The sequence below is a fragment of the Triplophysa rosa genome, linkage group LG12, assembly GCF_024868665.1.
Source record: "Triplophysa rosa linkage group LG12, Trosa_1v2, whole genome shotgun sequence".
NCBI lineage: Eukaryota > Metazoa > Chordata > Actinopteri > Cypriniformes > Nemacheilidae > Triplophysa > Triplophysa rosa.
In genome coordinates this window covers 628049-654482 of record NC_079901.1, presented here as the reverse complement: position 1 = coordinate 654482, position 26434 = coordinate 628049, and the positions used below count along the sequence as shown (strand labels likewise).

The following is a 26434-nucleotide window of genomic DNA, read 5'->3' as shown; positions in this document are numbered from 1 at the left end:
GGACAGGGGCAACAAAAGACTGGTAAAAATACATTTTTGGTACATTCCACAAGTGACCAAATTAGGTATTGGTATAAAAGGAGCATCCTAAAAGGCTCAGTCATTCACAAGCAAGGATGGGACACAGTTCACCACTTTGTGAGCAAATAGTCCAACAGTTTAAGAACAACGTTTCTCAACCTAAGGTTGAAAGGAATTTAGGTATTTCATCATCTACACTCCATAATATCATCAAAAGATTCCAAGAATACGGAGAAGTCTCTGTACGTGAGCGACAAGGCCGTAAAACAACACTGAATGCCTATGACCTTCGATCCCTCGGGCAGCACTGCATTAAAAACAGACATCATTCTGTAAAGGAAATTACCACGTGGGTTCAGGAATACTTTGGAAAGCCATTGTTAGTTAAAACAGTTTGTCGCAACATTTACAAGTGCAAGTTAAAACTCTACCATGCAAAGCGAAAGCCATACATCAACAACACCCAGAAACGCCACTGGTTTCTCACAGCCCGTTCTCATCTAAGATGGACTGATGCAAAGTGACAAACTGTGCTATGGTCTGATGAGTCCGCATTTCAAATTGTTTTTGTAACTCATGGACGTCGTGACCATCCAGATTGTTATTAGCGCGAAGTTCAAAAGCCAGCATCTGTGATGGTATGGGGGTGTGTTAGTGGGCAACTTGCACATTTGTGAGTGCACCATTAATGCTGAAAGGTGCATACAGGTTTTAGAGCAAAATTTGCTGCCATCCAAGTGACATCTTTTTCAGGGACGTCCCTGCTTATTTCAACAAGACAATGCCAAGCCACATTCTGCACGTGTTACAACAGCGTAGCTTCATGGTAAAAGAGTGTGGTTACTAGACTGGCCTGCCTGCAGTTCAGAACTGTCTCCTATTGAAAATGTGTTGTGCATCATGTAGCGCAAAATATGACAATGCAGACCCCGGACCTTTGAGCAACTGAAGACGTACATCAAGCAAGAATGGGAAAGAATTCCACCCACAAAGCTTCAAAAATTAGTGTCCTCAGTTCCCAAATGCTTATTAAGTGTTGTCAAAAGGAAAGGTGATGTAACCGTGGTAAAAATACCCCTGTCCCAGCTCTTTTGGAACGTGTTGCCGGCATCAAATTCAAAATGAGTGATTATTTGCAAAAAACAATGAAGTTTATCAGTTTGAACATTAAATATCTTGTCTTGTGGTGTATTCTATTAAATATAGGTCAAAAAGGATTTGCAAGTCATTGTATTCTGTTTTTATTTACGTTTTACACAATGTCCCAACTTCATTGGAACTGGGGTTTGTACTTGTTGGACAACTCATAACTGAGGCCATACACTGTCTTTACACAGGACATTTTGCATTGTTGAGCTGTTTACATCATCTGACTTCATACGTGAAGAGCATCTGTAAGAGTGTATACTGTTCACACATCACATCACTGCAGATTTTAAACTAAAATTGACCTTTTTCAGGAGCTACTGTAAATAGTCTCTGCCAACAAGGCATGCTATTTGTATTCAGTGTAAATAGACATTACGTATACAATCTTTGTCAGGTCCAGGTGGCCTATATACCAAGAGACAGACTAGTGGGGAAGTAATGCACTTGATTTTCAAAACACTGAAATTCAAATGACAAAAAATTCCCCACCGAAATGTTCTGGATTTGAAACTGTTTTGTTAAAACCACCGCTACTCCACCTCCACGTCTTTCATTGCCTCTGGGAGAGCTAATATAGCAGCAGTTTGATAGACGAAGTTTACCAAAAATAGAGGACTCACTAGCTCCAGCGATGGTTAAAAAAGTAATTGAGGAAAAAAGTCTTGTTGGACACAGACGTGGCGTTGACCAAGGCCATTTTGATTGAAGAAGAAACAGTCTGTGGCAGTGATTGTCGAACAAATTCCAGGGGATGTAAGGGTGCGTTCATATTTGTAGCTCGGTACATTTAGTTACTTTGGTCCGGATCAAAAAACACAAAAATAAATTTAGTCCTGATTCACTTTGCGTTCAGACTGGCATTTTAACAGCGAACCTAAAGATATCGAACCTAACAGCTTACTGTAAAGTCGCAACGTGATTGGACAGCTTTTATGATTTATATTTTTAAACGGAACTTACCGGAAATCCAAAACAATGCTGTGTGCTGGGTTATACAGTGTATGATTATATCAGTGTATGCCTGCGGATATGAGGGTATTTTTAGGTCTGTCTCACATTTAGTTCGATTGCCTGGTCCGAACTCTAGTTTGATTGCTCCCCCCTCCCCCTGCTGGACTGCGTTCATATTATTTTTTGGGTCCCAACCGCGGGTCGTTTGCGTCATCAGCCTGCAGCTGTTTACCCTGTCGCTTGTAACGACGATGCAGGAGAAGGCGGCAAAATGCATTACTTGCTCACGTCACTTTTATATGTTTTTGAACCGTTAGTTTTGCTTCCAAAGCTTCAGCACTTGTATGTGCCACTATGTCTGTGAATGTACTGCAAATGTCTGTGAATGTACTGCAAATGCTCTTAAGAACACTGAAGGTGCACAGAAATGAGATAGCCTATAGGCTACAGCTCTCTGCTTGGAGCCCGCCAATAACACTCGTCAGAAAAGTGAGTGAAACACACACAAGCACACATTTTTACCAAAGAATAGGTCATTAAAAGCGGTTCACTCTTGCGATTTGGTACGATTGCATTCACATCAGCAGTGAAGCGTACTGGAGTTCACATGAACCGCACCCCTGACCTCCCTTTTTAAGTGGACTCGGTACAGTTCGTGGGTGAGCACCCGGGTTTGGAAGACAGCTTTCACATCACCCAAACGAACCGACCTCTGACGTTAATCGAACTCGGGTGCGCACCAAAAGTGCTAATGAAACCGCCTTTAACAAGCCGGTAACTCGCGAAGACCTCATGAAGTGTTTAAAGCAGTCAAAACAGAGTGAGGAATATCTCTGTTACATATGCAAGGCTGCAAGCACAGATCTAATAAACACTCCTTTTATATGACCAAATCACTTGATTTCCGGGACTTATGTTGTTATCACTTCCTGTTTTTGATTGGGTTCGATGCCTTTGGTCTGTGTCGCATTCATATCGAAACGCGTCAGAGTTCGTTTTAAAGGGGACCGAGACCCATTTTTTCAGCGGTCTCGGTCCACTTGTTTGGTGCGCACCAGGGTTTGGGTGGCAGCGTTCACACTTACACAAATAAACCGCACTAACACCTGCATATGTGCGCAGGTGTAGTGTTTTAAACTTCCAGCGACCAGTATGAGAGAGTGAGAGCGAGAACACCAAATTTAACACACCTGCTCCCCATTCACACCTGAGACCTTGTAACACTAAAGAATCACATGACACCGGGGAGGGAAAATGGCTAATTGGGCCCAATTTGGACATTTTCACTTAGGGGTGTACTCACTTTTGTTGCCAGCGGTTTAGACATTAATGGCTGTGTGTAGAGTTATTTTGAGGGGACAGCAAATTTACACTGTTATACAAGCTGTACACTCATTACTTTACATTGTAGCAAAGTGTCATCTCTTCAGTGTTGTCACATGAAAAGATATAATAAAATATTTACCAAAGTGTGAGGGGTGTACTCACTTCTGTGAGATACTGTATGTCGACCAAGGGTATAAAAAGCACTTTTGGGTTAAACATATGCATATGTGCGCAGGTGTAGTGTTTATTTACTAGGTGACATCGCCATCCACTGGCCTGGCATTAATAATACAACATTTTAATTAGTTTTCGCGAATCCGTGTAAACACAGATTGTTTCAAGAACGTCATCATATGTACAGTATATGATATCATAAACTGCAAAGCAAAAACTTTTCCGGTTTTCATCGTATAAACGTAGCTATTGTCTAGATTGTTGTGTCACTCATTTGCCATGCACAATTGTTCTTTGTTTCAGAATAATCTTGCTTATACACAACTTTATTGAATAGGCTGCCATTAATCAAACATCACAAATAAAAACACTTTTAGTTGGTGGTTTTGATAGTTCTTTATTTCCCTTTTATAAGGTGATGGATGGATGGATATATAAATATATATATATATCCATCCAAGAACTTGCTATACTGGAATACTGGAGAGCTACACCAAGAAGGGCAGAGGGCAACATTATAACACTGACAACGGAAACTTTCAGGTATCAACCAAAAAGGGAAAACGAGAAGATGGATAATGGCACAATTGGATGACACTGAATATGGAGGGTAGAGTGTTGATAGGGCAACCAAGAACCTTACTTTTGTCTAATAACTTAAAAGAAAATACATATTCCACACACAGTGTACTTTAAATAGGTTAAGTGGAGAACCATTTACCATAAATATTTTAAGTAACCAAGATATATAAAAAGAGATTTATCAACAACAACAAAACAATGTTAGTCTTTTTTTGTCTTTTCATTCTCTGCTTTTGCTTCACTTCTTTTTTTTCCCTTCTTGCAGGCTGACATCTCCATGTGCTTTGTCTCACAAAAGAAAAACGATGAAAGCCCAAAAATACATGTTAGTATAAAACTAACAAATGATTGGAACACCACAATCAACGCATTACAAAACAAACCCAACACAGACACACAACAGCAAAACACATTGTCATTAACTTCCTTGTTACAACGGCTTCGACGTGAGACGTCTTCTGTTTACCTCTGTGGTTAATGATCATCATAACCGTCAGAATAACTTCACAGTGTGGTAGAGAGCGAGGTGAATTCAGGAGCGCTTGTAAGAGTTCACATCAAGAGAATTAAAATAAGAAAACCATAATAAAAAAGAACAGTTCATCAAGTGAATATAAAATTTGCCACGTTTAGGTGCTTTGTCTTTCCCATAACACTGCTCTGGGAAGGCATTGATTGGCTAGAAATAGGACTGGATGGTCCACGTATTGTTCAGATGGGAGAGGATGGCCATATGTTGACAGTAGTGACCTAACACGGTGGTATTTTCATTAGTGAACGCATATTATGTGATTGGCAGGTTCCGGTTCAGGTTCGCCGTCGCAATGCCCGCCTCTTCCTGTTGTAGTAATGGTGTAGACCGGTCTGTCTAGAGTAGTTCATCATGTAGTTTTGTTTACGAGTGCTGTGAGGAGGAAGGCAGAAAGAAATAGAGGAGGAAGTTGGGCTTGGTGATTAAAAACAGCAAACATTCATTGTTTAACATCTACAGTATTAATTCAGCCCCTTCACAAACTGTGCAGCCAAACCACTCGTAACCTCAAACACTGTCAGGTTTTATTTTTTAGGACTGGGTGCATAACACAAACAAACATTGTTGGGGGTCAGCATACTGATGCGTAATACTGATGGTTTGGTGGTTCTGGCTTTTGTGAACACATCTCTGATTGTACTTTTAAAAGGCCAATGAACTTCGCGAATGGCATGGCGTGGCCATTCATTCACCTTTTGGGGCTGAGGAACCTGAGAGGTATCTCCCAGTCGCTGCAGCGGACGGCAAAGCTCTGTGGTAAGAAGGACCCTTTCTGTTGGTCAAGCGCAACTAGGAGAGTAGTCTTCATGGTGAGATGAGGTAGACTGGATTCCCCCAGGGGCTCAAACGGGGCTCTTCCTAGGCATTCGAGGACCATGTTAAGGTCCCAGGAGGGTACAGAGCGCGGACGCGGATGATTCAGCCTCCTAGTGCCCCTCAGGAACCTGATGACCACATCGTGCTGTCCGGGAGACTTACCCCCCAACAAGCGTGTAATGTGCGGGAATGGCACAACATGACAAATGACAAACACCTTAAGGGTGGAAGGGGAGAGGTTGATCTCCTTTCACAGAGGAAGGACAGCACAACACCGATCGCACAACTCTCTGGGTCTTCCCAGCAGGAAGAACATCAGGACGAGAAGACGCCCCACTTAAAGGCATACAGGCGCCTGGTGGCTGCAGCTCTGGCCTGAGTGTTGGTGTTAGCGACTGCAGGTGGCCTCCTATGCATCAACCCGAGTGGGACGACCGCTGCCGAGGATGCCATGTGCCCCAGAAGCCTCTGAAAGAGTTTGAGTGGGACCGTTGGTTGCCACCTGAAGAGTCAGTTCAGCACTGACTGGGTGCGCTCGTTGGTAAGGTGCGCTGTCATGGTGACAGAGCATCTCTTCTCTCGGTATGAAACTAGACTCTGAGTGGGGGAGAGTTGTTCTTGTCCCAGTTGACCCGAAGGCCCAGTCGGTCAAGGTGCCGGATCATCCTCATGAGACAACGAGCTAGGGAGCTGTAACCACGGCCCCAGACACCGCGACAGGAGGACTAGGGGAGCAATTTGTGACAACACCCCGTGGGGGGAACCGCCGTCTCACTGGGGATGGGGCCCCCCTGGTGCGACTCAACAGCGGTGTAGTGACTGGAGTCATGCCCGATGTCCTGGGTCTGCTCCTGGGTGGCTGTTGACGGGGGGTGGATGCTCTCCTCCACGGAGCTCTCCATCCTCGGGGGGCTGTCTGAGGAAGGAGCCGTTCCAGGTCTTAGCGAGCTCCTCAAGCACCTCCGGGAAGAAAGGTACAGTGGCGGAACGCGGCTTGGCACCGCATCAGCCTCATCCTGTGCTCGACCAGCCGAAGCCGGGAGCTCCAGGGAGTCTTCGGGGTCCGATTCCAGCAAATCGCTAGTTGATGCCATCACGGAAACCTCATCCTCATTACGCACTCTCTGTGTAGATCCGTAATGGGACGGTCGACTACCGCCCATCGGAGATGTGTTCTGTGAACTTGGCGGTGCTGGCGGAATAACGTCCATGGAAGTCCCATATCTACAATGTCGCTCGCCGGGGAGCAGACGAAGTTGTGGCTGTGTCTAGAAAGAACTGTGTCTTGATGACCGGGGCGGAGACTGGCATGCCATTCGCGAAGTTCATTGGCCTTTTAAAAGTACAATCAGAGATGATAAGTTCTCAAGTTCAAACCCCATTCTGTCTCGACACAACGTCGAGAGACCGACAGAAAGGGAACTGATGCTTGCCAACTTTACAAGACCATGCCTAAAATCCTGACAGGGCAAAAAAAAGCTTTAAGAGTGAGCTTGAGTGAACTCGGTGATGTGATGGCAGAAAAGTGAAGTGCTGTTTTAAACACCAGCACCATGTGCCACCCACCCTCCACTGTGTCAACTCACGAGGCTTGTCTAACAACTGTGCTTTCTACATTATAATGTTAAGTTACTCAAGTTTGAATCTGAAAAAACAGTTAATGCTATACTTGTTAAATGTTTTGCTTATATTTAGTGAAACCTTTACATTCAGTTTTGTTCTTGTGCATTTACTTTATTCACATATATTTTTTACTATTTCACTTTGCATGTTATAATCAGAAATTGGTTCATTGTTTATCGGCAGCTACTGTCCAACTAAGTTATCAGTAAAATGCAATATCTGTTCACATGACCTTAACATGACAGAAAGTGTGATATTGCTTTTAGACAACAATTCAACATGACATGGTATATAATTAAAACAAAGATGTGCCCGAAAACCCCTTGTGTGTGTGGAAATTACTATCTTACATGTTTACAGCACTTGGAGTGAAGATAAATAAATGTTGATGTATAAAGTAGCATAGAAAAGTTGAACCACTAAACCATTCGTATCAGTTACAGGTCTTAAAAAATGTAGACAGATGTTTTACATACAGTATATGACTGGACACACCTTAATATAGTGCTGGAGGTTAGAGCTTGAGCAAAGACAAGACAAGACAAGACAGATGGAAAAATAAAGAGACAAACAACAGTGACAGATTGTGAGGAGGAGACAGACAGTGTCAAATAAATGCCAAAAGATTGTGACTCGCTATCGCTTAGCCTGTCATTGCCTCTTCTGTCCGTCAGGTTGGGACCAATGAGCCAGGAATGCAGCCGGGACAGGAGGGGGCGTCTGCGAAGCATGAAGGGACAGGAGGGTGGGAGATGATGCTGTGATGAGGGTGAAGGACCGGTGAAAGGGATCTGCGCTTATCTGTGACTTTTTGGACTAGTAGAGATACAGCCATATGACACACATCATTAGCCATGATTTATGAGCGAATACAGTCAAATCTCAATCAAATCTTGAGCTTCAGGAACGTACATTGTTTGCCATTACAACATAACAACACGATTCATGTAAAAAAGCATTTGGTTCTGAGAGAAGTTTGAATCTGCAAACAGGTTATATTCCAACTGCTCAGGGTTCTTCTATTCGTTTTAGGTGTTTTCTCATTTATTCAAGTTTCTTCGGGAGTAATATGGTGTAGATCACACTGCAGTGCAGTGAAATAAGACTAAATTTCTTTATGAATATAATTGTTTATTAATTGAAGTGTTTGCATAAATGAGACTCCAGTGGCTTCAGAAATGTGTTCTGAAGCGAAACAATAGCCATGCGTAAGAAAACTATGAACATGTTAAACAAACAAATGTAGCAAAATCCACACCAAACCAAACACCTGAAGCGCTAAAATAAAATATTGTAGCGCGCCAATAACTTCCAATCTTATTGGTTCTTGCATGTCTTGTGATTAGTTATAAAATGAACATGCAAGAACCGCAGAGATTTTGTCAAAAGACTATGACTGAATTTTATGAATTTATGAAAGTGTAGATGGCAAATTTCTGTGAGGCTGTTGTGTTGGCCTTGACAATGAATCTCTGTGTATCTCATTGTTTCCAGCACCATGATGAGTTCATGCCATAAAGAATTGAAATGTTCTGGAGGTAAAGGGGGTCCAACTGAGTGCATGTTAAATTTGACTTCATATGTATAGTCGATTCATAATTGTACAAGACCAAAACATAAATGAAATGTTATTACAGTATGTACATTAGATGGGCAGATATAGAGATGGAGATGAACCTTCTGTGACTGGCCTTTGAAACCGTGTTTGTGTTATGATTTAGTCACTGTAAACTTTTCATGTGCCGTTTCCTACTTTGTCCGTCCGGGTGGACTCTGTGGTGATGGACAAGACAGATGAGATGAGGGAAGGGAGAGCACGGTCATGCATTCTGCCAAGAGCAAAGCACTTACCTGACACTACAGCCATGCCAAAGGGAGCACAATACAGAAGAGAGGAAAGGTTATAAGATGCAGGACAGGACTGCTGCTGGCTTGCACAAAGGTCTGGGGTTGGGAGTAGCCTGACCTGCGTTAGCAGGACCAGAGCAACAGAGGGAACAATGTTGGGGGACGTTACGGTGGAGATCGGAGCAGCGGGACATGAAGGAGGCAAACGGGTCATGTTATGGCATGCAGAAGGGGGATGAGAGAGAGAGAGAAATAGAGAGAGAGTGTGAGGACAAGAAAGCAAGAGGGGCGGGAAAGAGATGTGTGGGTGCGTGTGAAGAGAATAGGAAGTGTATGTAACGTGTCATTTGTCTACTGCACCATGCATCCGGAGAAACTGTGGTATTAAATGTGTATTATCATCATTAGCTTCTTGTGTTTGATTACTCATGAACACTTTTTTACTGATGTCTGAGGGAGGAGCTGTAAAGATACAGGCACAAGTACTCACAGAATGACTTCCACATGGTCCAGCGCCCACTGGTCGTGACCCGCACCCTCATGTCGCGGCTGCCACCATCGTAACTGCATCCCCCTCACGCGAGCCTCACTACAGCAAAGAACAGACACGGTTTCATCTCATGCACATCATTCAGACATGAGACTCAACTACAGACCTGTGCAAAAAGTAACATAAATGCAAGAGTTGCTTTTACAGTCCTCAAGAACAACCAAAATTCTGTAAATCAACCTCAATTTCTAACAAATATACACTCATACAAACTGTATAGACATAAAAAACACAAATTTGAAACAGTAAAAATGACAAAAACAATAACTAGGTAAAAATACGCATAACATGTATTTTTGGAAGCTAGAGATCGTAAAACAATAATATAGGCGTAGACAATATGATTCTGTGAAGGAACGGGAAATGATGGGAGTTGTTGCCTTCACTCTTCATTGCTGATGGAAATCAATCCGACTCACAAATCATGCTCATGGATGTCAAAGTTATGATACAACTTATGCCAAAAAAGTGGCTTGATAGAAACGACAAAATAAACAACTACTATTTAGCAGGGGTTAAACTGGGATTCATTATGTCGTTAATGCACATGTGTATTAACTTGCTTACTGAACCGTTGTATGAATGAAATCGTGTCACGACGACAATTTTCTTTTTTTTACTTACCATGTTTTTTTGTTGTAAACTTGTAGTAAGCATGGCTTTTTGGTATATTAATTACTATTGGCAGAAGTATTAAATAGTATTGGCGTTTATTACTAAAGATGAATTATTCGTATCAAAACATGCCCGATTCTGGGCTGAAAGTAGTAATTCAGGATGCACTAGGCAGAAAACATTACTTAACTTAATATATATTATTCTTCATTTAGTTCTTTGCAACAGAATTAAATGTAACATGTATTTGAACAATTATCAAAATAATCTAAAGTTCTAGAATTGTTATATACTAGTTAAAAACTCGGCTAGTCCGCAAGTTTACACAACACAATTACTCAAATGCTTCTAGACAAGCTTGATATGCGCTGCAGTGATGACATGACCACATCAAAACAGATCTTCTTATCCGCATTCACATCTATATGTTATGAGTATCTGTTGCGTTTCACGGGAGGTTTTTGGGCCGAACTTCGGTACATCCCTATGTTAATGTTGAGACCCAATTTAACCACTGCTACTTCAATATTTTTCATGACTGTCAGCGGCTGACATCACAAGACAGTACTACTTTCAAATCGCTCTTTTGATGTGATATGCCGATCTGTTCACTCAGTCAAACACACCTGTGATTTCTGCAACAGTAAAAGCAGAAACCACGGATAACGCAGACATGACACCATCAAGAGGCGACACATTTCTCTAGATTCAAACATTCTTGTACACATTTGGAATAATGTGAAGAAAACAACAATATGTGCTAGTGGTTTTGGAGTTTTTTTATGTAAGACTCTTCCATATTGTGTTTTAACAAAATGGATATTGTCTGAGGTCCTGCTACAGACACAGGATAGTACAGATAGGCTACGCTTTTATCCGGAGCAATTTACAGTGCATTCTAGCTATACTGTATGTTTGATCTTGAATAGAATATGTGGTGTGCGTAAAACAAATGCTTGGGGACTTACAGTGGGATGTTGTAGGACACTCTCTGGGCCTTAATGAAGTCTTTCGGCTGATGCTGTGCTATGACATGCCAGCTAACGCCGTTATTGACACTGTACTGGAGAAGGATGGCCCGGTCCACCGCATCGGCCTGATCCAGAGCAGCATTACAGCTGTCTGTTTGAGATACACTGCCTATCTGCAGCACGAACATGATCTTACTGGAGGAGAGAAACAAGTGCCCAGGATAGATAGTCACGGCATGAACCAAACCATCTCAATGTAGTAAAAACCAAGAGATCCCACGGACGCTACCTGGCACGGGTCAGATCCAGAAGCCTGGTGATGGCTTGTCTCATCTTGCAGCCGTTGAAGTACAGCGAGTCTCCGTGAGCATGAGGAGAGAGCTGACCACAGCCGCTGCCCACCCCACCACCCTGAATCAAACTCCAGATCTCCTGGGACACCGCACCGGACTCAAAGTTATCCTTTATAGTGCTGGGCAGCTCGCTGCTGGACGAAGAGCAGTCTTCACCTGAGAAAGACAAAAGCTGTTCTCGTTCGTTCTGCTGCGCTGCGAGTTTCACACCGCCACAGATGTTACCAAGGTTAAAGTGCATGCCCACCGTGATATCCTTCGTCACAGATGCAGACGGGTCCACTGGTGCAGTACCCGTGACCGCCGCACAGACCCGGACACGCTTCCCCGATATACACGTGGTCCACACCCCAGCTGTAGCGCTCACCAGCGGCCTCCTGCTGAATCCAGCGAAATTGCGTGGCGCTGAAGACAAACAAGAGATTTAGCCATTCACTGACATGCTCAGTGGCTCCTTAAAGTCGTACGGTCGCTTTATAATGCCGTACCCAGAAGAAACATGGTCGGGCAGTTGAATGGTAACTCTGGTCCATGCCGAACAGTTGACGGGACTGTAAATGGTAGACTCGTGAAACTGGAATGGTGAGCAGCCCACGTTGCTAACGGAAGAAGGGAGACAGGCAGACTGGACCAACTGCCACACATCTGACCTGAGGTGCCAAAGATTTCACCAAATACAACACATTACCGACCTATTCCCTTCTCATGTGTACTCTCTCTTTCTCTCTCACATCCATAATCACCTGGCATCCTTCCTGTACTGTAAAAGCACAGAATGATGGTCGTCACATATGTCGGCCTCGCAGCCAACCACGATCTAAAGAGAACGAAGAGCAGAATTACATTACAAGAACATCAGAATCAGAATAGCTTTATTGCCAAGTGTGCTTGCACACACAAGGAATTTTCTTTGGTGTTGGAAGCTTCTAGTACAGACATTCAACACAATGACAATACAATATAATAAGATTTGCAGTCTAAAAGATTCCAAAATAAATAAAAGACTATTGTACAGAAAATGGGGGATAATAACATATAAGAGACATTGTACAGGGTAGTATATAGTAGAATATACATATTAACAGATCGTATGTACACTTGTGCAAATGGATAATGTTGTAAGTAGAGGTAGTGTTATATACATGTAGGAATAAAATGCACATATAATAATATGCACATAGAACATGTGCGCATGTGGACAGAAAACCAGGCCCAGAGAGTACTGACCTTGAACTGTAGGATGTACCCAGGCTGAACAATAAGCTCCCGGGTTGCCAGGATATTGTGGGACCCGTCTAGATTCTTGTTGGGCCAGTACAAGTGGAAAGAGGGGTTTCCACAGAACCCGGCTGTGCGGACAGCGTTGGGATAGAAGCTCCAGCTCTCTTCGTGAGAGACGCCCTCTGGAAGAAAGAGAAAATTATCTGAACTCCGGAAGTGAGCGAGCGGTTGCTTTGTACAGTGAATAATATATGTCAGCTCACCATCATCAAACGTGTCCAGTAGAGTGCTGGGGTTGATGTCAGATCCTCCCACCAGGATGTTGTCTAAAGCCCACTGAGCACGCTCCACGCTCGGCCTGACCAGACCTGACCACAGCGAGAACGGCTGCCACCAACGCAGACGTGTAGCGTTGGTCAGAGCTCTCTCGGGCAACATGATGTAATCTCTTCTCACCGATACGTATTTCAAATAGTCCATCTCATGGAGCAATGTCCAAGACACACCTGGCCAGAGAGAACAGCAAAAAAACATACTAGAACGTCAGCCTTTCTCAGTGAGCGCACACCGTTGCTGAAAAGGGACATTGCTTATAGAAAAGGGATCAAATGCATGTTATTCTGTCATTCTTGTGTTGCAGTTTAAAGTAGGGTTATAGGCAAGACTCAAGCTATGGCGATTATTGGTTGCACGGTAGCAATTTCACTGCCGTTGGGCAGGGGCTTAAATGCACTTTGTTTGTTACAGTAGATGTGGAAGAGTTTGTGTATACCTCCATCAATAGAATAATCCAGTAACACACCCTCCTTGCGACAGGTTGGACGATGGCACAGTGTAATATTCTCCTCACTGCCAATTCTGGCCCAGTACTCTACAAATCTGAAACATTCATAATGACAAAAATACTGTATAGAGTTGTTGAACTTGATCAAACTCTCGGAGGGCCACAGCTCTGCAGAGTTTAGCTCCAACAATAACTAAACATAACAACTGATCAAGATCAACAGTCATCTCATTTTTGAACCAAACTCTTCAAAAGTTCCCGTGCTACTTACGACTGGTGTTGTGGTCCAGGGTTACATATTACACCCATTAAAGCATCTATCATATCCATGTATGTTTTCCTTACATGCACAAATCTCTATTTATAAATCAAAAATAGAAAATGAACAAAAGAAAAAAAAACAGAACAAATGTATGTATTTTTCAGCATCCAAATTGTCGTGTCACAAACCCTAAACCTAAAAAGTCATGCTGACATGAAAGAAAGTAGTTACTTTGCCCCACGCAAATCCAGATCTTTAGTGACTGCCTGTCTGGCATCCGCCCCATTAAAATACAATGCTGTTCCCTCCACCAGCACGCCGCAGTCAGTGCAGGGGTAACCACCCTCCAACAGCTGCCACTGCGCTCCACGGACCCCGTCCCAGTCAAAGCGTTCCTTCAGTGATGCCTGCTGGGTACACAGTGACAGAATGATGTTAGCCGTGCGTACGTTTGTACTTTGACTGTGCTCAACACCGTGTTCTGTTTTACCTTGAGCGTGGTGCTGGCGTAGCAGTTGGGTCCAGTGAACCCTGGGTCACACAGGCACTGTTGGTCCAGACAGTCTCCATGACCTCCACAGTGGTTTTCACAAGCAGGACCAATGTAAAAATTCTCCACTGCCCAATGCACATCTGCATGCTTCTGATAAAAGCGGAACCGAACCGTACTGTGGACAACACCGAAAAGATCCATCATTCACCCAATTCACCAACATACAAAGAAAACAGAGTCATTTTGTTAATCGAGACTCTTTAAACAGCCTGAAATAACCACGCATATGCACACAAGTCAGTGCTTAAAATGCTGCGTTTGTTAATGATGTCAAGACTATGTTGCTGTGTATTATAGACCTTTTTTCTGTTAGTAATCATTGTGATGCGTGTTTGTGGGCAGAGCTTAGGTGGAGGCAGAACGATTCCCCTGACCGCTTTACTAACGCTAGCTAACATGTTGTGTTAAAGGGACAGGGCTAAAAGCAATATTATGGTTTGTTTTAGCTGTAACGCAATGCGTATACACGATTTAAGGATGAAAAACGTTGTATTTTCCACACACCGTGCATGTTGGTATCTCCTCTTTGCCCCGCCTCTCTGAAATGCGCAGATCTTTTACAAAGCTCATGGCTCTGAAAAGCGAGGTGTGCTATGATTGGCCAGTTAACCAGTGCGTAGTGATTGGCGTAGTAACGCCTCTTACCATATGGAACACCAGGTTCCTCTTCAATTGTGCTGACAGGTACGCCCACCTTACTTGCGTATACATTTGGGCGGTCTTAGTCGAATCAGACCACCAACTGATGTAGATTTGTGGGGGTGTGGCTACACGAGGCGTTTCAGGCAGGTCTGGGTGAGCATTTGCTTTAGATAGAATGCATCGTTTGTTCCCACACTTTCATTTCTGCAATTTTACGTTTCTAATACATGCATGGGCAACTTATAACACACCAAAGACATGGAAAAACACGTATTCACGCAATATGACCCCTTTAACTTGTTTTTTTGACAATGACTGAAGAAATTTTGACTTAATTTGAATACGTATGGTCATTACAGGACCACGATTGTTGTTGAAAAAGCTAATTTTAATGGAAAGAACCAGACTGTATAGTAAAGAGAATCTGCGAAAGAATATAAATCTTTAGATGCCTATATTTCCTAACAGTGGCAAACATTAGCACTGCTTGATCACACACAACACAACATGAGCCTTCTCACTGTTCCCTCTCTCTTTCTACTAATGCACTTATGGAAACTGTAGAAAAAGGGACGACAAACAGTTTCTTTTATATTTAGTGTCTGGTCATAAGCTAACTGCTAGTTGAACCATTAAACATTAACATTAAAGTTAGCTTATATGTGCACTAAAAAAGTTCACGTCACGTAAAAATAACTTAACATGTTCCTCGATTTCAACGGTACACATAAGCAAGTTTTTAGACACTTACCCCAAAAAAATCAATACAGACAAAAGACAATGGTTTATTTAACCTTAGAAAATATAAAGTGTGCGCTGCAAACACAAGTATTTTAGTTGATCGTTTATGTCCAGTCCACTCTTTTTATTGTGTTTAATTACAGCTGTTGTCATTGAATGTGGCGAATGTGTTAAATTTTCAGGTGTGTATTGGCCAACTCCAGCTAACCCTTTGCATTGCCTCCAGCTAAAGGTGTGACGGCTACACTAAAGAGGTCTATGATAAAGCCAAATTGAAAGGATTGTCCCTTTTCTTCAAATACAGCTTGCATCAGGAAACTATGCAGCTTTCTGCTAGCTGATCTTTGCTTGGATACCCACCTCGACTTTGAACAGCCTACATGTGACTGTTGGCCTGACACCTCACCTCTGCCCATCTCTGCACCCACCTGCCTATTTGGACTGGAGTAGTTATTCCCTTTCGATAACAAAGTTACAGTTTGCATTGTTTAATGTTCCCTCTGGACAGAACCTGACAAACGAGTGCGATATATACTCACGTGTCTGCAAGACTGTCCGGTAGAGTGTAGACCGCTCGCTTCCAGCCATCCGCGGGGAAAAACATAGACGGCTGTGACACTTGTCCGGCACAGCGCGGGTCTGCAGGTAAACACTGAGGGACCAGGTACTTCCAGGTCACACCGAAGTTCACGGAGTACTGTACATGAACCTGTCTCTCCGCAGGCTTCTCCGGTACACTGCAGCCAACTGCTATCTAAAGAAAAACCCGGCAAAACATCCGAATGCACTGACAAATCAACAAACAATAAAGAGCATGCACACAATAGTCAAGAATTTACCTTAAACTGCATGACCCAGCCTTTGGCAGGCACTATGTCATGTGTGACAGCATCAACTTCCTGTCCATCAGTGCCGCCGCACACCATTACCCCGTCCGGAGAGTTACAGAAACGCTTGACAGAGCAATCCTCAGAGAACAGCCAGTGATCACTCACTGACAGACACACAAACGTCAGACAATGAACCACTTTTACTGGATTTACTAAACTGGGTTTAAATTGGCGAATGCACTTTTCTCACATGCTCATGTCATTCACAGACAGATATATACTGTATACATCCCTACCAAAAACTCTAGACACCATTCTCTAGATTCAGAATCATGCTCCTTTACCCAATGAAAGCAAGGTCAGAAGAGTGTGATGTCGTACCGACAGTGTCGTCGTGGTGGGTGAATGAGCTGCTGTGGCGGGCATGAGTGCCGTCTGCGGGCGCTCTCTCATGATTGGGCAACGCCACACCACTAAAAGTGTCTGAGATCTGAGCGTGAGAATCTGACCCAGAGATCAGCACATTATCCAGAGCCCAGTCGCTGCGATCAGCCCCATCATGCTGAGGTTGCCACCAGCGGATCCGAACGCCTAGTGCCCGGGTCGCTGGGGGCAGCAGAACATTTACAAACCTACAAAAAAACCCACAATTGTATGACATATGTTTGACAGCTTTTCTCAGTTCTTGCTCGTTCCTGATTGACACACTTGGCAATGCGTAAGTCATTAAGCGAATTATGTCATGGGTTAAGCTTCTTGAGGAATCAAACCACCTAGGTTCTGTTTACCTGACCTGAATAACTCTTGTAAAGGCATATGATTTACATTGAATCTCCCTCTTTAGGCTGTAGATTAGTTTTACTTGATATGTCATACAGAATTACATTCAGGTGCATAGTTATCACATGGTTATATGAGATATGAGGAATCAAAATCAGCAGGAAAACGTGAACACTGCTGGGAGGGAGACCTACTCAGGCTTGCGGTACTGGTCATAGAAGATCTCGGTGAGCAGGTTCCAGCTGATCCCAGCGTTCATGCTGAACTCCAGGAGAACACCCTGATTACGACCGCTGGGCGCGATCATGCAGCCGTACATGAAGTAGAACTGAATGAATTCAGCACTGGTCAGATTCAGATCCACCGTGACCAGCTGACGTGAGCAGCTCTGTCAGACATCAAAGCAGACATTCACTGTTACTTTACCATAACATAAGGGAACAGACAGACGGACTGCTGACAGAAGTCATATGACGCGGAGTTTGCCGGGAGGCATGTAAGAAACGCAACTGAAGCAAGGTTTCATGCTCTGATGAAGCTAAAATTGTGTGGTGCAGCAGGGGCCAGAAAGTCATAAAGAAAGAATGAAAAATGGATGGAGATCAGTATTCATAAAACATGAGCAGGGCCACTGGAGTACGGGGACTGAATCTTCCTGAAAGAAGCCGTTTCCCAACGGAGCTCCTCCGTATTAACTCTGGAAGCTTCTTTAGAACTCTTTGTTTTTATTAAACACTTTTTTATGAGATTACAGATAACTGGCAAAAAGTTGGTAAGGGACACAACTGTGAACTTTTTAAAGCACTTAGTATGTAACTGGGATGAGAGATTGTTGTTTTACCCCGCTGAAGTGCAGGGCTGATCCAGAGGCCACAGCTCCACACACAGTGCTGATCTTGGCGCCGGTCAACAGGTGCCAGTGATTGAGCGCTGGAGCTCGACTGAAACTGTCCTTCAGCTGCGTGGGCAGAGAGACCAGAGGCTCGTCGCAGATCTCACCACCCCACTCGGGATCACATCTAAGAGAGAAGAGTCGTGATAACCTGGGAAGACATTCAGCTTAATTACATTCTGCGAGCGACTTACACACAGGTGCTCTGTCTACAGAACCCACGTCCAGAACACATTTCAGGACAACCTTCGCCGATGTACAGGTTATCCAGAGCCCACGTCTGCTGCTTATCAAACGGTGCCGGCTGGAACCAGCGGAACCTTGTGGCTGTGGACCTAAGTGTGTGTTACGATAAAAAACGTTTTAAAAAATGTTCACTTCAACTAGTTCAGGGGTCTGTGCATGTGTGCCTACCTAGCATGGGGTGGGATGGGTAAAGTAACTCTTCCCCACTTGTTGTAAGTATCGGACACCAGCAGTCTCTGCAGTGTGTATGAGGTGCAGTCAGGACTCGTGGGTAAACATTCCCTCACCAGTGGCAGCCACGTGAGACCCAGATCCAACGAGTACTCCAGTTCCACCGCTGAACACACACAAACACACAAAACAATCAGAGAAACACACTTCTGACCCGTTCAAGGAAAACGCTCCACGAGAGCTTAAGGGAAGTATTTTTGGTAGGCGTACTGTAGCAGGAAGATGTGACGGAGCAAGAAGCTGAAAAATCAAACTGGATGAAGGCATCCGGGCCCAAACTGATGTCCGTGGTGACACCGTAGCGCGTGTTTGACTTCTCGATGAAGGCAAAAGCTTCACCGTCAGAGCCACACACTGGCATTCGAGTGCCACCGGGGTGCAGCAACCAAGAGCGTTCGTTTGTGAAAGAGAAGTCGTCCTCTAATGGCCCCCAACCACTGGCACTGCCACCCACCACCAACTGCACACACAAACAGATGTTAGTCACATAGAGTTAAAACACATTCCAGTATTGACAAGCACCTTTATTGAGTGTATAAGCTGTGCTTTGAGAACTGTTCACAACAATTTCCTGAACTTCTTTTACTAAAACTAGTTTTCTGTGATATAATAAGGATCTTTAATAAGGCCAATAAAATGCATAATACACTGAACTGCCACAGCATTAAAAGCACAGACAAATGAAGTGAAAAGCACTGACACCAGTTCAGCATCAGGTCATTTTGTAACTGAGCCAGATGACTAGTCCTGTGGGGTGTTCCGGGTATGCAGGAATGACAACCGGTGAACCGGCATTGCCGCACCCAAGTTCACACAGATCTGTGTCTGATCACACCGATAAGCTACTGCAGCTCAGGTTACTAAAAAAAGGAATACTGCCCATGATAACAGTTCAGTGATGATTTAAACCAGCATTTATTAGCATGGACATGAAATGTACATGCTGAGCACAGGTTAGAATGCCATGTATATGGTTACGCAAATAAGGAAGTATTTTTGCACGCAAGCGTCAGAACTGGACCATGGAGCAACATAAGCAGTTATTGGGTCTGACAAATCATGTTCGCAGTTTATATAAACTTGATCACTGCAAATATGGTTGGCAAGAGACAGAGTTCAGGGTATTGCCGCAGCAGATCTGCTGCTAATGTCTTAGTGTCTCACAGCGCAGGAACCTCTCTTTTGTTTTAAAAGGTTTTGTGAAGTCCAAGCCTAGACCCATCAGAGCTCCTTTAGCAGCACTAGAAAAAAGAATATTAGGAAGGTGGTTTTAATGTTGTGACTGATCAGTGTATTATTGAGGCATGCTGAAAGTGAGGGCCATTCATGCTGAAAGCAGCATTCCATGAACTCTCAAACATGCCACAGTAAGAAGTTTGGTTGTCAGTCAGCTCTGTGGACAGTACTCAGATCCAAAACGATCTCTCTCCAAAGTAGGATTGGGAATGAAAAAAAGAAAACAGAGATCCAGGGTAGCAGCAGTAATTCAGTTCAATTAGGTCAGGTACTATAGAAACATTAAGCAACTAGTTCACACTTTATTTTGATAGTTCACTTTAGATATTTTACAAATTATTTGTAACTTTTTTTATTAAAAAGACCTGTCTATATTAGTAGAGTGACTCTTTAATATCTGCTAACCCTTTACTATAATAATCTCTCAAAAAGCATTTTACTGCCTATAAGTAGCTACATATCAACTTATTTTCCTCATCCTAACCCTAACATTAACCTAATACTCTAGTGAGACTAGTGTAATGTCTAAAGTGGTCTAACAAAATAAAGTTTAATCAGTAACTACACTTAGTATTAGCATATTAATCAATATGAATGTCACGCATGTCTTGGTGTAGCAGCTGTTTACTTTATCTATGACCCAGGGACTGTGGAAATGGCCATTCTCAGATGGCTGCCACCAGTGTAGGCGTGTCGCTGAAGTACGGCCTTTGAGTGGGATCTCGAGGGCCACCAGGTGAGCCTGGTTACTGCTGTTGCTGTACAGGAATTCCTGAACAAGAGTCCAGCTCAGCCCTCCATCCACGGAAAACTGCAGGAGCACGGGCTGAGAGCGCGGATCAGGAGAGGCTTTTCCACAGCCCAGTCTCAGAAAAAACTGAATAAACCTGTTCAGTGACACATGAAGGTTTACAGAAGGGTATTCGTGTACATGCTTGAATTCATCCTGTATATTTCTGTATGTTTGTGTGTGGAATACCTGGCATTAGACAAGTCCAGATCTAAAGTCTCAAGCATACGCAGACCATCCTCGCTGAAGAACAGATGATTGCCGCTGGTGGTGATGCCACACTTTCTGGAAGGTTTTCCTCCACTCATCAACTTGAAATGCTCCGATTCCAAAACACCACCTACATGGGACACAGAAATGCTACACATGAAAAGCTACAGAAAGCAAACATGCAGACATCAGCACCTTTAAAATAGGTTACAACCCTGTTGATTGACGAGGAGAATGTGTTTCAAGCAAACGCAAGTGACACAAGGCTAATGGCTAACAATGTGGATCTGAAACGGAAAGAGGCGGTACCTCTAGCTCTAGAAAAATCAACATTAGAAGTTAAACATAGCTGCAAACATCAATGATGCGCCCAAACACTATGTTGTTTTCACTTTATCCATGTGATCAGACCACATGACCCTGTTGAAAAAAACAGCATATGCTGGTGAGGTATGTTTTGAAGCAACGTAGCTGGTTTAAGCTGGCCCTTAGCTGGTTATTAGTTTGTCCTGAGCTTAATGCTTAAATGAGCTGGGACCAGCTTAAACCAGCTCAAACCAGCTAAGGACCAGCACATGACCATCTTAAACCAGCTACCTTGTTTCGAAACATACCTAACCAGCAAATGTTTTTTTTTTAATAGGGTAAAAAATAACTTATTTTAGTCTCTTTCTGTGGCAACACTATTAGAGATTTTTTTTATCTGTTCGCAGTTTAGCGTCTTCAGTTTCCTGGCATAATGCTGGCCACATTTGGTAGGAATTACATTGTCTCACATTTGTCTCAAGACACTGTATTTTAAACATGTCAAGTGCCCCAAATAACATTTAAACACCGATACTTCAATACTGAAATATTGCAAATAAAGTTGTATTGCTTTATTTGTAAGCTAAACTGTGTTTCAGTAGGTAAATTTGCATCCGGCAGTTTAGAGGTACAGCATGTACAATAAGTAGTGTTATCCTCAAAAGTTTCACAACATACTTGGGACAAGAAACATCAAACGCAGTTCTCCATAATGACATGCTACTTGCCATCAGCGACAGGTGGCATTACAAGTACATTTCACTAAAACAAAAACTGTACTTCTGCTAATGAGCAGACTTGACCAGCATTATGCTTGAAACACATGTATCCGTTTCCATATATCATTACCTTCAAAATCCTCCTTCAGGAAATCTGGATTTGGCATGTCAGGGACAGAGCAGTCGGGTCCAGAGTAACCCGGATCACAGTTACAGTGAGTGCCCTGAACACACGCACCGTGCCCGTTACACATGTTCTGGCACTGAGGGCCGATGTAAACACCGTCCAGCGCCCAGGTGGGTGGGCTCATGCCGCCGGAATAAAATCCCTGGTACCAGCGGAACCTCACAGAGCTATGAAACGCATTGACACACTGTCAGAAACAGCTGTAAAACTACTAGACAAAACGGATGTTTTTTGGGCTCTTGCACTCACCCACACAACCGCAGCTTGCCAAAGTGGATAACCTCTCTTCTCCAGCCCTGGGTGGTGCCAGGATAGTAGATGCTGGCAGGGTGGAGCTCAGTGGAACAAAGAGAGCTAAGTCTGGGTCCTCCGGCACACAGAGGAACTAACAGATGCCACGTGGCTCCAAAGTCTCGTGAAAACTCCAGGTGAACAGGATTTAAGGATGAGCTGTCTGTTGTGCAGCCCACATTAATCTGCAAACAAACTGAATGAATCACATTCTGATGCAAGGAGAACGAATTATTGAATCATGATTTTGACTTTAAAATGATGGAAAAGTGTCTCGTGCACTTACCTCAAACTGAATGACAGTGTTCTCGTTTACATCGATATCTCTGGTGGTAATCGAGTGTTCACCCAATTCACTGGACATAAACACCATGGCCGAGTCATCTTCCCTGCAGGCACAGGAAGAGAGAATAATGTTGAGCATTTATAAAACCAAACTACAGAGATGCACTGACCGCTACAGCTTTCCTCTGCATAATGTCATTGTTGGGACACGAGCTGGGCTGAGGTTGCTCTGTGTGTCCAGGCCTTTGAGCTAGCTTTGAGCTGCATACGTCAGCTGTAATGACGGTGTGAAGGAGATACTCACAGTCCTCCCCTCTGGTACGGGCAGAAGAACCCAGTGTTGCCACCAGGATAAAACAGCCAGTTTCCCTCCTGAGGTCCACCCTCAAAACTCTCTGATATCACTGGTGGATTATTGGCAGCGTTTCCATCTATGATGAGGTCATCAATCACCCACACTTCTTCCTTTTTACCTGTGGAATTGAAAAAAGCCTTTATGGTTAGGATTTTTCTCTTGAGAAGATCACATGGCTGGAGTCTGTCAAACGAACACATTACATTTCACGTCTTAGCATTACCATGTAATCAGATATGATAAGAACAGCATATTCGACGTGGTGTCTGAGGACAGGGCTCTGACCAAGAACCTCCCCTTAACTGTGACGGGTACCAGCAGATAGTGAGGCAATGGGGTGGAGGAGGGATTCTGCACAACTGTCAAAGGACGGACATTTGTAACACCTTCGCGCTGATTAGGTTGGATTAAGCATAGTTAAATAAACTTCATGCGTTTAAAAAAGCCTCTTTTATCTCTATATGAAGTTTGTCCGCAGTACTTCTGATTTTATTTACATGAGTGGCTTTGCCGTTCTTGGTTGTTGAAAGTCCCTTTGGATAAAAGCATATGCTAAAGGTGTGTAAACATATACATATTCAAGTCTAACAGTGTTCAGTTGTATGTTTGTATGCCAATGTAAACATAGTCATTTGCTGGGTAATTATTTTGCAAGAATCTTTTTTAGAGGCCGTTTACACGAGACCATTTTAACTAAACTAACGATAACGTTACTGTTTAACGTGTTGACAAAATGATTATATGCGCTCCTACTTGTAAGTCGCTTTGGATAAAGCGTCTGCCAAATGAATACATGTAAATGTGTAAAAACAAAAAACTTTTTATGCGTTTTGGCTTTACACGAAAACAGCATTTTGGGGGACTGAAAATGCGAACTTTTGAAAACGGGTTTCAAAGTGCAAGTTTTTTAAAACGACGGCATTGTCGTTTCTTTGTAAACTCTGAAGGCGTATTACGTGTTCAGTCTGTAGGCATGTGCGAGTATTCCCCCAACAATAATGGCGGCCTCCATGCTGCATGTTAGTGCCGCGTGACATACGTATGATCATTTCTCCAGCAAAAAGTAGATTTACTGCACCACTACAACCAGTGGAGACATAGGATTTATATACACACTTCTATAAACACACATACCTGTACTTAAAGCGCGTTTTACATTAAAACAGTGTATGCGGATGTGCGTAAGCACGTAGTGTTTCTTTAAAGCGCAACAGCACCATCCACTGGCCTGGAGTGCATAATACATCACTTTTATGTGTTTTCCCGGATCCATGTAAATGCAGATCATTTGTTTTGAAGCCATTGTCCGTGCTTTTACAAATGACATATTCACCTTCAGGCACATTTCCAGGTTCACAGACTAAAGCTAAAGTACTGAAAACAGTATGGTTGTGCATGCACAAAACTGTGTCTTACCACTGTTGTAAGGCTGCCACAATCTAAAGCGTGTAGCATTTGTCTGTGCACTGTGGGGTAAAGCCATGTGAATAAACATTGTGTCAGTGGATGTGGGGAAATAAAACTCGTCTATGAGCAGCCAGCTGATTCCTCCATTCACTGAATACTGCAGCAACACCGAGTGAGAGCGCTCGGGTACTCCTGCACACAAAACGAGAACAATCCACTACAGTCATGCATTCATTTATACAACAAAACAAACAAAAAACAGGCTTGAAACAAGACTGACCTTTTGTTATGAACTTGAATGAAAATTGGATGTACATTGTGTTCGTGCAATCTGAATCTGTTGAAACCAGCATACGCAGTCCCTCCTGCCAGAAAACATGTCACATACTCAAAAGAATCAAAGTAAAGATAAAACCATCTTACAAAATGGCTTGATAATTCTCCATCTTTATAACACTGCTGGTCTTTCTGGGATACTCACCCCTTTAAAGATGAGCGCCGTTCCTGATTTCAGGGGTTCTCCACTCAACGTGCCCCTCTCTGCCCCGTACACCTCCGGCCAGGTCTCTGGCTTTAGGTTCTCATTGAAATCTTCCTTCAGAACAGACGGCAGAGGAACTAAAGGCACACAATGAGCACCGCCATAACCCTTGTCACAGCTGAACGAGAGAGAAAATGAGAGAGGTTCAGAACAGACCAATCGTCTCACATGATCAATGTGTGAAGCCTAATGTTGCTGGCGTAGACACTCACATGCAGCGTCCGTTGTCACACATCCCGTGTCCTGAACACATCCAGGGACAGCCAGGGGTAAGCAGCACATTGTCTAGAGCCCAACCATCTGCTCCTGGGGCAAACAGGGGCTGAATCCAGCGAAACCTTGTTCTAGGTGAGCTACAGATTTAAACAGAAGGTTGGGATGTTGAACATGATACCGCAACAGTACTTTGTGTAAGGGCGTAAGGGAAAAGTTAAAATGCAATCATACATGGCAGCACTTGGAAGATAGACGGTGACCCTCCTCCACTGCAGATACTGAGGGGCGCTATACACAGATCTCTGTGTGTATCCAGAGCAGCCGATGGCCGGAGGCACACACTCCGCCGTGATGAGAGTCCAGTGACGGCCACAGTCTGTGGAGAACTCCAAGCGTACCCCGTGGGCTGGAGACGCAGCCTTACTGCAACCCATGCTCAGATCAAACTGGAGGAAGGAAGAGCCAGACACCTCAAAATCCCAGCTCTCAGCGTAACGTGGCCTCTCTAGTGAAGGAGAGAGCATTTCAGTGAGATTATCAAACAATAATTGCAAGGTCATGTAATAAATACTAGGCTTTTAGGCAATGTACTAGTACTGAAGAAAAGACAAAATACTGTGACACAAAATACTAGTTATTGTATTTTGTGGGACAAAAGGGAAAAGGGCTACATCTCCGGTGGTCTCAGTGAGTCTCCCTTGTACCATGGTGGCAGAGGCTGTCCCCGAACACCCTCATTCCCCAGCCTTTATTCCTGGTTCTACTCTGGTTTTATGCTGCTTTTATAGATCTACTTCTTCAATCTTCTCTGCAGAAAGGCATTAACAGAAATATTTAATAAGGTGAAGCTCAGGAGAGAAAACCTTTACTTCATCTGCGTGTTCCAGAGGACATTCTGCACCATCTCACGTCACTGTACATATCACTAACCAGACCTCTTTCCAGAGACCAAATATCTAGATGTGTGACCAAAACTCACATGATCTCTTGTGTCCTGGGGCCGGTTGCTCCAGCTGTGTTACGCAAGTTACTTACTTACACACTACTAAACATTTTTTGCGTTGCACCATTATACTTTGCTGAAGTGTAACTCTATGTTTAAACTAAATATTTACTATTTAATAAAATGTATTATTGTATAGGAGTAAAACTGGCTGAGCTAAATCAATAAAAAGACTTCAATTCACGCACTCTGATG

General features: G+C 43.5%; 1 protein-coding gene across 4 annotated transcripts in view; it reads right to left on the bottom strand.

The window, feature by feature from the left end:
* Nucleotides 1-3980: 3980 nt before the first annotated feature.
* The window catches only part of reln (reelin), a 146366-nt gene continuing 123912 nt past the window's right edge, over nt 3981-26434 (bottom strand). The window contains exons 34-65 of one of the 4 annotated variants that reach the window (XM_057348039.1): nt 25468-25741; nt 25233-25373; nt 24961-25138; nt 24760-24844; nt 24489-24671; nt 23022-23190; nt 22719-22821; nt 22391-22617; nt 22085-22308; nt 20909-21059; nt 20558-20816; nt 18904-19153; nt 18631-18799; nt 18411-18551; nt 18166-18343; nt 17519-17712; nt 16926-17176; nt 16554-16708; nt 16254-16468; nt 14269-14446; nt 14010-14185; nt 13505-13611; nt 12996-13238; nt 12739-12914; nt 12255-12328; nt 12000-12161; nt 11759-11916; nt 11448-11667; nt 11156-11353; nt 9513-9611; nt 9026-9031; nt 3981-5107 (exon numbers count right to left, since the gene is read on the bottom strand). In XM_057348039.1, coding sequence (XP_057204022.1) covers nt 5011-5107; nt 9026-9031; nt 9513-9611; nt 11156-11353; nt 11448-11667; nt 11759-11916; nt 12000-12161; nt 12255-12328; nt 12739-12914; nt 12996-13238; nt 13505-13611; nt 14010-14185; nt 14269-14446; nt 16254-16468; nt 16554-16708; nt 16926-17176; nt 17519-17712; nt 18166-18343; nt 18411-18551; nt 18631-18799; nt 18904-19153; nt 20558-20816; nt 20909-21059; nt 22085-22308; nt 22391-22617; nt 22719-22821; nt 23022-23190; nt 24489-24671; nt 24760-24844; nt 24961-25138; nt 25233-25373; nt 25468-25741 — 5441 coding nt within the window. In that variant the 3' untranslated portion in view covers nt 3981-5010. Of the gene's footprint in view, nt 5108-9025; nt 9141-9512; nt 9612-11155; nt 11354-11447; nt 11668-11758; nt 11917-11999; nt 12162-12254; nt 12329-12738; nt 12915-12995; nt 13239-13504; nt 13612-14009; nt 14189-14268; nt 14447-16253; nt 16469-16553; nt 16709-16925; nt 17177-17518; nt 17713-18165; nt 18344-18410; nt 18552-18630; nt 18800-18903; nt 19154-20557; nt 20817-20908; nt 21060-22084; nt 22309-22390; nt 22618-22718; nt 22822-23021; nt 23191-24488; nt 24672-24759; nt 24845-24960; nt 25139-25232; nt 25374-25467; nt 25742-26434 lie in introns of those variants that run through there. The other 3 variants (XM_057348040.1, XM_057348037.1, XM_057348038.1) reach the window with 3 other exon arrangements.